The sequence below is a fragment of the Piliocolobus tephrosceles genome, chromosome 3, assembly GCF_002776525.5.
Source record: "Piliocolobus tephrosceles isolate RC106 chromosome 3, ASM277652v3, whole genome shotgun sequence".
NCBI classification, from domain to species: Eukaryota; Metazoa; Chordata; class Mammalia; order Primates; family Cercopithecidae; genus Piliocolobus; species Piliocolobus tephrosceles.
The window spans coordinates 182059441-182071771 of record NC_045436.1 but is presented as its reverse complement, the minus strand read 5'-3'; the positions used below and the strand labels follow the sequence as shown (position 1 = coordinate 182071771).

Here is a 12331-nt window from a genome sequence, read left to right as displayed (position 1 = left end):
CTGTGTCTAAAGTTTCCTCTTTTGATAAGCCTATTACAAACCCGTTTGGATTGTACACTGAGCCTGTAGAAAGAAGGAAAGAGCAGGCTGCCCCAGATCTGCAGCCAGGTGGCACCTTTACTGGGATCAGTGCTTTTTACTTGTTAACATATAAGCCTTTAAAGGAGTTAGTTGTCCCCAGCCTCGTGTCTGAGCGTGTTCGTCTGGGGCCAGCTGCTGAGAGGTGGTAGCGTGCTCTTCCAGCTGTGTGAGTTCATGCAACTCACCCAACCTGTGTGGGCCAGAATGTGCCATCTGTAAAGCAGGCACTGAACCTACATGCAGCAAACCGAATTAGTGCATGTGCATGAACTGTGCCGTACAGAGGAAGCTCAATAAATGTCACTTTTCCTGTTAGCTCACTGGTGACACTCTGTGCCGCGGATTCTCCATCCGTTAGGTGGGGTGATTGTGCCTCTCACAGGTGGTTATGAGGAGGATGACTGTGTGATCATCCAGAGGTGGTCACCTGTTGAAGGGCTTCAGAAAAGATGCTCACTGACATCACAGCACCCACGGGCCCTGGTAGGCAGGCCCTGGTGACCCTCTTCTCTGTGCAGGCTCTGCGAGAGGGACCCCTACCAGCTGTACCAGCGTCTGGAACAGCAAGCTCGAGAGTACGTGCTGGAGATGAAGGTCCGCCTGCTCCGGCAGCTGTCAGCTGCGGCCAAGGTGAAGGCACCATCTGGCCTGCAGGGTCCACCGCAAGCGCACCAGTTCATCTCCCTCCTGCTTGAGGAGTACGGCGCCCTCTGCCAAGCTGCACGCTCCATCAGCACCTTCCTTGGCACTCTGGTAAGAGAGAAAACGTGTGTTTTTCTTTCTGTTTCGATGAACTGAAGAGAAGCATGTGGCAAGAGGAAGCTTCTCATGCTTGTATGCCGACCTCGCTGTCACACCCCCACACACTGTCATAGGCCCCTCTCCTCTGTGGGAGAGGACCTGTTTCGTCTCCTGTTTGTCTTTCCTCTGGACTTTGCCACTGGATAAGAGCATTGGGTGGATTGCTAACCAGGTGTCACCTCATGAAAGTACCGTTTGGAGGACCGTGAGGCCCAGGGAACGAGGCATGGGGCAGTTTGAGGGGAGCACCTGTGTGTGCCTTTATAAGGAGACAGAGAAATCTCCAGTGTCCTACTTAGGTTGTTCAGTCTTTTGTTGCTGCAGACAGAGCTGTTATTAGGTGAAATGCCCATGAAGAGCGTGAAGGCTGTAGAGAACAGCTTGTTTACAGCCCAGTGGCATTCATTCATGCATGCATGCATTCACCCAATAAGCCAGCACTGAGTTAAGGCTCTGCTTGCAGTCTCAAGACAGGCCCTGTCCCCATCCTTGCCAATGGGGATCTGGCAGTCCTAACAAAAGAGACACACAGATGGGTCTGGCCCCCTCAAAAGAGGAATCACCATATTGGGTGGAAGGAGCATGGTATAGAAATATGGTTAGGGGTAGGCTGCGGTCAATTCTCAACAGCCTCAGTGCCCCCGCGGTTTGGAAGGAGACCATGCGTTCCAGAGATAAGCCCTCAAAGCTTCCTTGACTGTTACTGTTCGTCTGTGGAGTTTTTCATCATCACTTAAACTTTATTATTAAATAATACTTATGTGTATTTGGGTGCTAGTTTTAGGTGCTTTCTTTCTTTAAATAAAGAAAGGAATTTATTTCTTATGGTTAAGAAGGCTGAGAAGTCCAAATTTGAGGGGCCACATCTGGTGAGGGGCCACATCTGCCTTCTTGCAGGTGGGGACTTGGACTCTGAAGAGTCCAGAGGTGGTACAGGGCATCACATGGCGAGAGGGCTGAGCATCTAGTTTTGGGTGCTTTCTTAGTGGTAAAACTACATTTTGAAACAAATATAGTAAGCACTGGCATTGGTCTTTATCTGATTCTCAAGTTGATGGACCCTCTTGGAAAAATTTACATATAGCCTGGGCATGGTGGCTCATACCTGTAATCCTCGGATTTTGGGAAGCCAAAAGTGAGAGGATCGCTTGAGCCCAGGAACTTGAGACCAACCTGGGCAACATGGGGAGACCCCATCTATACCAAAAAAATTAAAAATTAAATTAACCAGGCGTGATGACGCGTGCTACTCAAGAGGCTGTGAGGCAAGAGGATCATTTGAGCTCAGGGTTGAGGCTGTGGTGAGCCAGTGCACTCCAGCCTGGGCAAGAGAGTGAGATCCTATCTCAAAAAGAAAAAAAATTACATACATATAATTGTAAGTCATTTCAGGGGGTTCACAGACTTCCTCAAGCTTCACTGCACCAAGCCATGGGGAAGTATCTATTCTGAGAAAAGGCAGCGAGGTGAATGGGTAGGGTGAGGGGTAGGGGCGGGGTGGGGGGGCGGCTATCCTGTTTCAAGGTCTGAGTCCACTGGGTAGTGCCACCAGGCTTCCTTCTGGTACCTCTTCCTTCCTCTGGCATCTCTCGCAGCACTGCCTCCCTATCTCCACCTGAGAGTCTGCCCACCCTTCAGAGGTTCAAATCTAGAGCCCCTCCTCTGTTTTTTACAAGAACATTGGCCCAGGTTAAGAAGGATGCTGTCCAGCCCACCTAAACCTGGTGCCCAGAGAGACTCTGGTAATGAAGAGAGCTGCTGCTGCTCTCCAGAAAGTGCTGGGGAGGTCTGTGCCTCCTCAGATAGTTACCGTAGGACACTGTTTTATGAAGCTGACAAAAATTAATTTGATTATTAGAGCAAATTCCTAGCAGTTTACATAGAAATAATTTCTTGTGGCTTGAGGCTGGGTGCAGTGGCTCACACCTGTAATCCCAGCACTTTGGGAGTCCGAAGCGGGCAGATCACCTGAGGTCAGGAGTTCGAGACCAGCCTGGCCAATATGATGAAACCTCATCTCTACTAAAAATACAAAAATTAGCCTGGCATGGTGGCGGGCACCTGTAGTCCCAGCTACTTGGGAGGCTGAGGCAGGAGAACCGCTTGAACCAGGGAGGCAGAGGTTGCATTGAGCCAAGATTGTGCCGCTGCACTCCAGTCGGGGTGACAGAGCAAGACTGTCTCACACACACAACAAAACAAAACAAAAGAAAAAAAGAAAAAGAATTCCTTGCGGCTTGAAAAAAATGCACATACTCTGAAGCTGTTTGATCAGTGTCTTTTTTCACTTCCTTTACACATAGAAATATCCACATTGATTTCTAGGGGTCCAGCAGACTAGATAGCCTTAACTATTCCTTCCTCCAAGGGAAACAACTGAATTTACTAGATAATTAAAAAATAAGCCGGGCGTGGTAGCTTACGGCTGTAATCCCAGTATTTTGGGAGGCCGAGGTGGTTGGATCACCTGAGGTCAGGAGCTAGAGACCAGCCTGGCCAACATGGTGAAACCCCGTCTCCACTAAAAATACAAAAAATTAGCCAGGCATGGTGGCACGCGCCTATAATCCCAGCTACTCGGGAGGCTAAGGCAGGAGAATCGCTTGAACCTGGGAGGTGGAGGTTGCAGTGAGCCGAGATTGTGCCACTGCACTCCAGCCTGGGCAACAAGAGCAAAACTCTCTCTCAAAACAAAGATGAAATGTTTTAAAGTGTATAACTGAGATGGCATGAAAGGGAATAAGTCGTAGTGGTGAAAACCCAGTTGAAAGTTGGAATCCTGAGAAATATATGGGCTTGAAAGTCAGCATTTGCTGTGGGGATTTCTTCTGATCCTGGGAGACAAGATACAAGCTAGCCCAGGATGGGGTCTGCACATAATGCCGGGACTGTAAGTGACGACACCCTCAGTAAGGTTGAAGTGGAAACTCCGGGCACCGAAAGGGACAGCAGGGATCTGCAGCTCTCATGTCCTCGGGGTGGGGGTGCAGGGAGTATAACTTCCCAGAGACTTGGTAGCTATCAACCAGCTGCCACATGAGCTGGAGTCTGAATAAATGTCGGTGTAGTATGAAACAGCCCAAGCCTGGAAGTTACTTTACAGTGGTCCAAGATAGCTGGTAAAGTCAGGCAGCATGCAGATCACCTCCAGAAGTCTTCAATCTCACCTCAGAGAATTCAAATAGATAAAATCCCCCAAATGAGCAGCTCACAGTAAAAAAAGTCATAAAACACACAAGGTTCATGACAACACATTTGAAAGCCAGCAGAAGCAATAGACAGAATCACATAGCAAAGACATTTAAATGTTCAAAAAAGAATATAGAGTAACTATGTTAACTGTGCTTAAAGAAACTTTGTAAAAGTTTGAAATTGGGAGTTAAGGATTAATACTCTAAAGAATGATCATTCAGATTTGAAAAAACTAAAACTAGAAACAAAAACATAATTTTCTGGAAAAGCTTAATGGATAGATGAAACAATAAACAGCTGAAAAGAGAACTGGTGAGTTGCAAGAAGGAAGTGCAGGAATTCTATAGACTGTAACTCAAAGAAACAAAGAGATGGGCCACGGAAGAGAGGTTGAGACCTGAAGGATGCAGTGAAGATGTCTAGCCACCAGTAATCAGAGTCCCCAAAGAGAAGCAGAATAAGGGTGGAGGTGATAGCTGAGAAATTCTCAGAATTACTGAAAAATACTAGTGTTCAGCAAGGAAGCTTATCAGATTTCCCAGATAAGATGTTGAAAAAGCCTTCTCTGGATATAGGATAGTGACAGCTACAGAACATCAAAGAAAAAGTGATCTCAAACATAAAATACAGGACTTCGTTGAAAATGGTCTGTGAGATGTTGTAATGTAGGATTCTGGATTCTGGGTGGAGACTACAGTGAATCTCTATGTACTCCTTACCCAGATCCACAGTTAATCAGCATTTTGCCACTCTGACTTCATTATGCCTTCTTTTTCTTCCACTTTCTCTTCCACCCTCTTTTTGATGCAGTATTTTTATATGGGTTCCAGACAATGTGCCTTTTTGTCTTAGAATATTCCAATAAGTGTCTCTAAAAATAGTCATCCAGGGCCGGGCGCGGTGGCTCAAGCCTGTAATCCCAGCACTTTGGGAGGCCGAGACGGGCGGATCACGAGGTCAGGAGATCGAGACCATCCTGGCTAACACGGTGAAACCCCGTCTCTACTAAAAATACAAAAACTAGCCGGGCGAGGTGGCGGGCGCCTGTAGTCCCAGCTACTCCGGAGGCTGAGGCAGGAGAATGGCATAAACCCGGGAGGCGGAGTTTGCAGTGAGCTGAGATCCGGCCACTGCACTCCAGTCCGGGCGACAGAGCGAGACTCCGCCTCAAAAAAAAAAAAATAAAATAAAATAAAATAAAAAAATAAAAAAATAAAAAATAAAAATAAAAATAGTCATCCATTATCTTAGGTAGCCACAGTTCCATTGTCATATCCATGAAGACTGACAGTAATTTCTTATCGAGTAATGCCAACCAATCTCTTTTTATGGTTGGGTTATTCCAGTCAAAACCCAAAAATCTTCACAAATTTATAGCCACATTATTACACTGCCATCCAGTGATCTATGCAGCACCAGCTTAAGATAAACTCAGTGTCTCAGTGCAGTAATTCTCAACAGTTTTGGACTCAGGCTCCTTTATACTTAAAAATTTAGGACCCCGAAGTGTGCTTTTTTATGCAGACTTATATCAGTACTTGCTGTATTGAAATTCAAACTGAGAAATTTTTTAAATGCTTATTGTCATTTTAAAAATGTAAGCTCTCATTAGATTACATAAATTGCATATTTAACATGTATTAGAGAATGTAACAAACAATACACTTTTACATTAGATAATGTAACATAAACTACACATGTAAAAATAACTGTTTTCCAGAATAAAACATTGTTGCCCAGGCTGGAATGCAATGGTGTGATCTTGGCTCACTGAAACCTCTGCCTCCCGGGTTCAAGTGATTCTCCTGCCTTAGCCTCCCAAGTAGCTGGGATTACAGGTGCCCACCACCACACCTGGATAATTTTTTTTGTATTTTTTTTTAGTAGAGACGGGATTTCACCATGTTGGCCAGTCTGGTCTCGAACTCCTGACCTCAGGTGATCTGCCCACCTTGGACTCCCAAAGTGCTATAATTACAGGCATGAGCCACCGTGCCCGGCCAACATATTTCTTAAGAGTGGGTCGCTCACGCTTCTTCAGATCTCTCTGTAGAAGCAGTGGGAGCTTCATCTTCTACATTCAGTCTGTTGTCATAGGTTGTCTGGTTGAAGTTACTGAAAAAAATTCAACTTTTTACAGATACGTAGTTGGAAAAAGGAAGAATTTTTTTTTTTTTGAGACGGAGTCTTGCTCTGTCTGAGGTCAGGAGCTAGAGACCAGCCTGGCCAACATGATGAAACCCCGTCTCCACTAAAAATACAAAAAATTAGCCAGGCATGGTGGCACGCGCCTATAATCCCAGCTACTCGGGAGGCTAAGGCTATAATAGTGAAGTCTAAATTTTCATCCACAAATAAGAAATATCTCAAATATCCCGTTATTTCTGTCTGTTGTAGGAACTACATTCTAAACATCTTGTCTTCCTTCTTCCAAACCCCTAAGCCTTTTTTTTGTAGTGGGAAGCGAGAACAGTCTGCAAAGCCTGCCCTTAGGTCACTGACAAGCCTTTCTGCCTGTAGCTCAGGAGTTCTTCCATAGGCCTCACCTCTCATAGGAGCTGTGACAACATATCCTGCAAAGCCCATGCCTGCGTGCCCCGGTCCAGTTATTTGAGCCCCTCTATGCTGGTTCTACACCTGTCGATAGGGCATGGCAGGGCTGTACCAAATTCACAGGGAGCTTACTGGAGGCATTGAATTCAACGGTGAGGATAGTGCCTGGCCATGCTAGACACTCAGGTGTTAGCATGTGTTACTTAAGTAAACTCCAAGTTGATTTCAGGTTGTGAAGTGAGTCTGATAATCTGTTTGTCTTGCATGCCTCACCTAGAGGTATAATTTTAGATTTTATTAAAAATACTGAACATCTTTATGAATCAGCCTTCACCCAGTGACCACTAGCAACTGGCCCAGAAAGCCAGATTTGTGATTCCACTCATAGGCAGGCAGGTGGAAGTGGCTATCCTAGAGGTTTCCAATGGAGGCCAGGCAAAGCCTCAGCTCTTCCAGGAGGCCCCTCCATCAGCTGGTTGCCAGCCTGGTCTGATCCGGGTGCTGCATTCACTCCCATGTACTCTTTGTCCTGTAGCTGAATCGTAAGTCAGGTTACTGCCTACTGTTCTGTTCTCCGGGAACTCCTGGAGAGCAACGGACTACTTTAGCAGGAGGTAGTCTTTGTGTCCTCGTACCTGGCACAGGGCCTGGGCAGCATGGGCTTGGCACTTCACCTACTTCATAATTATGAGCACATTTATGGGTTCCAGTCTGGGGCTGGTTATCAGTTACCTGGCCCCAGTCTCCTGCCACATGCATTTTTCCTGTACTGAATGTGCTTGCTCTGAGATGTGCTTGGTGTGAAACAGGAGTGATGATGTTTCAGTCTGGGAGGCACTGGTGAAAACACGATGAGGAAAAGTGTTGGAAATGTTAACAAAATGGAAGGTTTGAGGTTTTCTGCAGATGGCATAGATTCATTGCTGAATCTCTCAGTGCTTGTGTTTCCAGGTATGAAAACAGAGCTATAACCAGCAAGGCTAGCACACAGTGGTCTAGCAGTATCACTGGTGTGCTGTCTCCAAATGTGTTTGTAGGTGTTTACTTTGAAGAACAGAAGTTAATCATTATAATTTGTTCTCTCAGCCCCCATACCAACTAGGGTTATCAGGTGACGTAACAATGAAATCTTAGTGTCGTTCATTTGCTAAGTTCTCCATCAACTCAGCTTGGCTATATTGTAAACAGGAGCAGACCTCTAAACCCAGTCCCTGTGAGTGACCCGACTCAGGAGACGTGGAGTAGCCAAGCCTGATGAAGTGCAGCTTCCAGAGCTGGCGATTGTTGAAGTCAGGAACATTCACCCAAAGATGTAACGTGATCTGAACACCAATAGTGTCCGTGTAGTTGACAGAGGGAAGCATGGATTCACACACGCATGGTTGTAGCAAGACTTATTAAATGTGACCATTACATTTAGGAAAGGTAATAATGGCATCAACCTCAGTGGTCTTGTGTTGGGGGCTTGCTGTACATCTCTGTTGACATGACTCTTTATGATGACTAGGACACTTCTAGGTTTTCATGGTATTGGCTAAAGTAATTGATGAGTTTGCCTATGTTTATTAGGAAGACAAAAAAACCTTACCTCTAATAGGGTCTTGCAAGTGGAGAAATTGTGTGTATTAATTAGAATGGAAGGTTTCTCCAAATAGGTAAGAAAATTATTATCCTTTGGCATTGAGGGACTTGATGTATCTAAACTGTCTGAACTGTAAGGGCTTTCATTACATTTTAAAAGTATAATTGTGAGAAATGACTCTCAAACATGTGCAGTTACTGCTTTGTCTCTGTGCACACCTTTCACCCCTGTCTTTGCGGCCCTTCTAAACTTGCCATCTAGACTGACTACATGTCCTTATAGTCAGAGTTCTGATCCACTGTGTGACTTGGGACGTACAGGGAACAGCACTTATCATAAGCTGAACGCTCTGGGCCTGTGAAGAGGGATGTGTGTGTGGTGTGGGGAGAGGGAGAGCGGGGAGGGAATCCCTCTGGGAATTTTCAAGTCTTTAGCAATTCACTACATATTCTGTTTATCTTTTTCTTAACTAGGAAAATGAACACTTGAAAAAGTTCCAAGTGACGTGGGAACTGCATAATAAACACCTGTTTGAAAATCTGGTCTTTTCAGAGCCACTTCTTCAGAGCAACTTGCCCGCACTGGTGTCACAAATCAGGTATTTGGCCTTAACCCGTATATGTCTTTGTGGTGTGACAGCAGTCTTTTCTCCTGACTGGTGTACCTGAGTACCACCAAGTATGAAAGTTCTTGCAGGAAAAATAACAGGGCTTCGAGAAAAAGATCGTTTGGGCCAAAAACTCAAAACCCGAGAAGTAATACAATTAAATTTTTAAATGCTACTAAGATTTAACACCATAAATTCTTCATACAGAAAAGCTACAGTAAATATAACACTTTTCCTTGACAAGACCCATCCTTGGCCGGGCACCTGTGGTGTGGTTCATGCTATGACTCTTAGACATGCAGGGGAAATGGAGGAGGGAAGAGGCCCAAGTCTGAAGGTGCCTAAGGCCCCCTGGATACAGCTTGGTGTCTCCTACACATTCCCTTGCTACCTGGGGCTCTGTTGTTTTGTCTCCTGGTGTAGCGCTTCCATGTGGCTTCTTCACGCTTGGGAGGCTGGCTGGGTTCTGTGCTTTCACTGAGAAAGGGGTGCAGGTGCAGCAGTCACTCATGGGGTATCTGCTCGGGGTCATGTGTTTGCCCTGTGGTACCACGTTCAGTTAGGAGGCGTGTTCCTCCTGATGTCATGTCACTCAGCAGAACGCTGAGGTCAAGACCAGCCTGGCCAACGTGGTGAAACCCCATCTCTATTTAAAATACAAAAATTAGCAGCAAAAATTACAAAAATTGAACAGCAGAACACTGTTCCCTGCACTGAGTCATGCATGAGCTACCACAGGTCTGCAGTTTCGTGATTTTGTTCTTTGGTGTTTTGTTCTATTTACCACGTGAGCACATTCCCATAATACAGACACATCGTGACAGCAGCCATCTACATTTGACCACATTGATACATACTTAGGGGCCGAGTGTGGTGGCTCATGCCTGTAATTCCAACACTTTGGGAGGCCTTAAGTGAGCGGATCACCTGAGGTCAGGAGTTTGAGACCAGCCTGGCCAACATGGTAATACCCCGTCTCTACTAAAAATATCAAAATTAGCCGGGTGTGGTGGCACACACCTGTGATCCTGGCTGCGCAGAAGGCTGAGGCAGAAGAATCGCTTGAACCCCAGAGGCAGAGGTTGCAGTGAGGCGAGAGTGCACCACTGCACTCTAGCCTGGGTGATAGAGTGAGATGCTCTCTCAGGGGAAAAAAAAAATTGTTAGCTTCGCAAAGCAAGGGAATAAATTGTTCTGTTGACTACACCAGTTATTGCTATTTTATTTTATTTATTTTATTTTTGAGACAGTGTCTTGCTGTGTCACCAAGACTGGAGTGCAGTGGCACGATCTCAGCTCACTGCAATCTCCACCTCCCAGGTTCAAGTGATTCTCCTGCCTCAGCCTCCCAAGTAGCCAGGATTGGGATTACAAGCTTGCACCACCACGCCTGGCTAATTTTTGTATTTTTAATAGAGACGGGATTTCACCATGTTGGCCAGGCTGGTCTTGAACTCCTGACCTCAAGCGATCCACCTGCCTCAGCCTCCCAAAGTGCTAGGATTACAAGTATGAGCCACTACGCCCAACCTGCCTTTTTTCTCTTAAAATCCGTGTATTAGGCCGGGCACAGTGCTTCACACCTGTAATCCCTGTGATCCCGGCCGAGCCGGGTGGCTCACGAGGTCAGGAGATCAAGACCATCCTGGCTGACATGGTCAAACCCCATCTCTACTAAAAATACAAAAAATTAGCCGGGTATAGTGGCGCGTGCCTGTAGTCCCAGCTACTTGGGAGGCTGAGGCAGAAGAATGGTGTGAACCCGGGAGGCGGAGCTTGCAGTGAGCCGAGATCGTGCCACTGCACTCCAGCCTGGGCGATAGAGCGAGATTCCATCTCAAAAAAAAAAAAAAAAAAAAAAAAAAAAACAGAAGAAAACAAAACAACAACAAAACCAAAATCCGATTATTGACCCAGTCTTTGTTTCCTGTATTCACAAATTTTATTCGAGGGGTCCTGACCATCTCCACTTCATAACCTTACCTCTAGAGAAAGCAGTTAAGTAAAAGAGAGTTGAGGACAAAAAGATCAGAAGCTGCACGTGGTGGCTCATGCCTCTAGTCTCAGCTACTTGGGGGGCTGAGGCAGGAGGATTGCTTAAGCCTAGGAGCTGGAGACCAGATAGGGTAACAGCAAGACCCCATCTGTTAAAAAGCGAAAAAAAAAAGGGCCGGGCGCGGTGGCTCATGCCTGTAATTCCAGCACTTTGGGTGGCTGAGGGGGGCAGATCACGAGGTCAGGAGATCGAGACCATCCTGGCTAACACGGTGAAACCCCGTCTCTACTGAAAATACAAAAATTAGCCAGGTGTGGTGGCACCCACCTGTAGTCCCAGCTACTCGCGAGGCTGAGGCAGGAGAATGGCACGAACCCGAGAGCAGAGGTTGCAGTGAGCCGAGATCATGCCACTGCACTCCATCCAGCATGGGGAACAGACAGAGCGAGACTCCATCTCAGAAAAACAGGAAAAAAAAAAAAAAAAAAATCAGAACAAGGTGTTATGGGGGGTGTGACCAGCTGGCAGGTGGGCTGCGGACCCTTCCAGTGTTCCCTGTGCCCCGACTTGCTTCTTAGCCATTCCTTCCCTTCTGTGGCCACTGTGTATCAAGATTGGAAAGTCCTTAATGTGACCCTTGCAGAATAAAAGGTATCGGAAGAGAATTCACAGTGGTGAATCTGGAATGTGGAGTAGACTTTGTTCCTGGTTATGACGTTCAGATACATCAAAAGCCCTTTTCATGAGAAGACATGCCTCTTGGGAGAGGGGCTCTACAAACAAGATTCCAGGGTATCTACCTTAAAAAAAAAAAGGTTTACTGGTAAGCCAGTGAGTTTTGTCGGCCTGTCAGTCTGTAGGTGGGTGACTGAAACCTGAAGTGCATCATAAAACTCCCATCTTTTTCTGTGCCCTAGTTCTGGATTTTCTGTTTGGTCATTGGGTATTAATGGTCAGACTCCAACCATGAGCCATGTCTCCAGTGTGGATGCCGGGGCTCAAGCTGCAGTCTCACCTCTCACTTTCGAGACCCAGAGACAGTTGAGGGAGAAGGATAAACACAGACAGGGACAGAGTGAGACCAACCAGCGCGTTCCCTGAGCAGCACTGATGACGCCAGGATGCACCATGCCTTTGTGCTCGGCACCTGACTCCCTTGTCAGCCTGAGACTAATTCAGGATAATTCAGATTTGCATTGCTAGTGTACAGATATACATTGAACAATTCATAAAAATTTTGCTACTGATTACATACAAACACCCCCTAAAGCTTCTGTATCATGAAATACATATTGTACAATCCATCCACTTAAAATGTACAATTCAATGGCTTTTGATATATTACATTTTTTTTAAATTATGGTAAAGTATATATAACATAAAGCTTACCATTTTAACTATTTCAAGGGTATATTTCATTAACATTAATTATATTCATAGTGTTTATAACCATTACCACTATGTACTTTAAAATTTTTTCCTCACCCAAAACAGAAACTCTACCCATTAAACAGTAAAT

At 45.8% G+C, this 12331-nt stretch overlaps 1 protein-coding gene across 2 annotated transcripts in view; it reads left to right on the top strand.

The window, feature by feature from the left end:
• The window catches only part of FAM193A (family with sequence similarity 193 member A), a 133048-nt gene that overhangs the window by 33197 nt on the left and 87520 nt on the right, over positions 1-12331 (top strand). For both annotated transcript variants that reach the window (XM_023206801.2, XM_023206802.1), the window contains exons 4-5: positions 600-834; positions 8683-8807. In XM_023206801.2, the coding sequence (XP_023062569.1) occupies positions 600-834; positions 8683-8807 (360 nt within the window). The remainder of the gene's footprint in view (positions 1-599; positions 835-8682; positions 8808-12331) is intronic.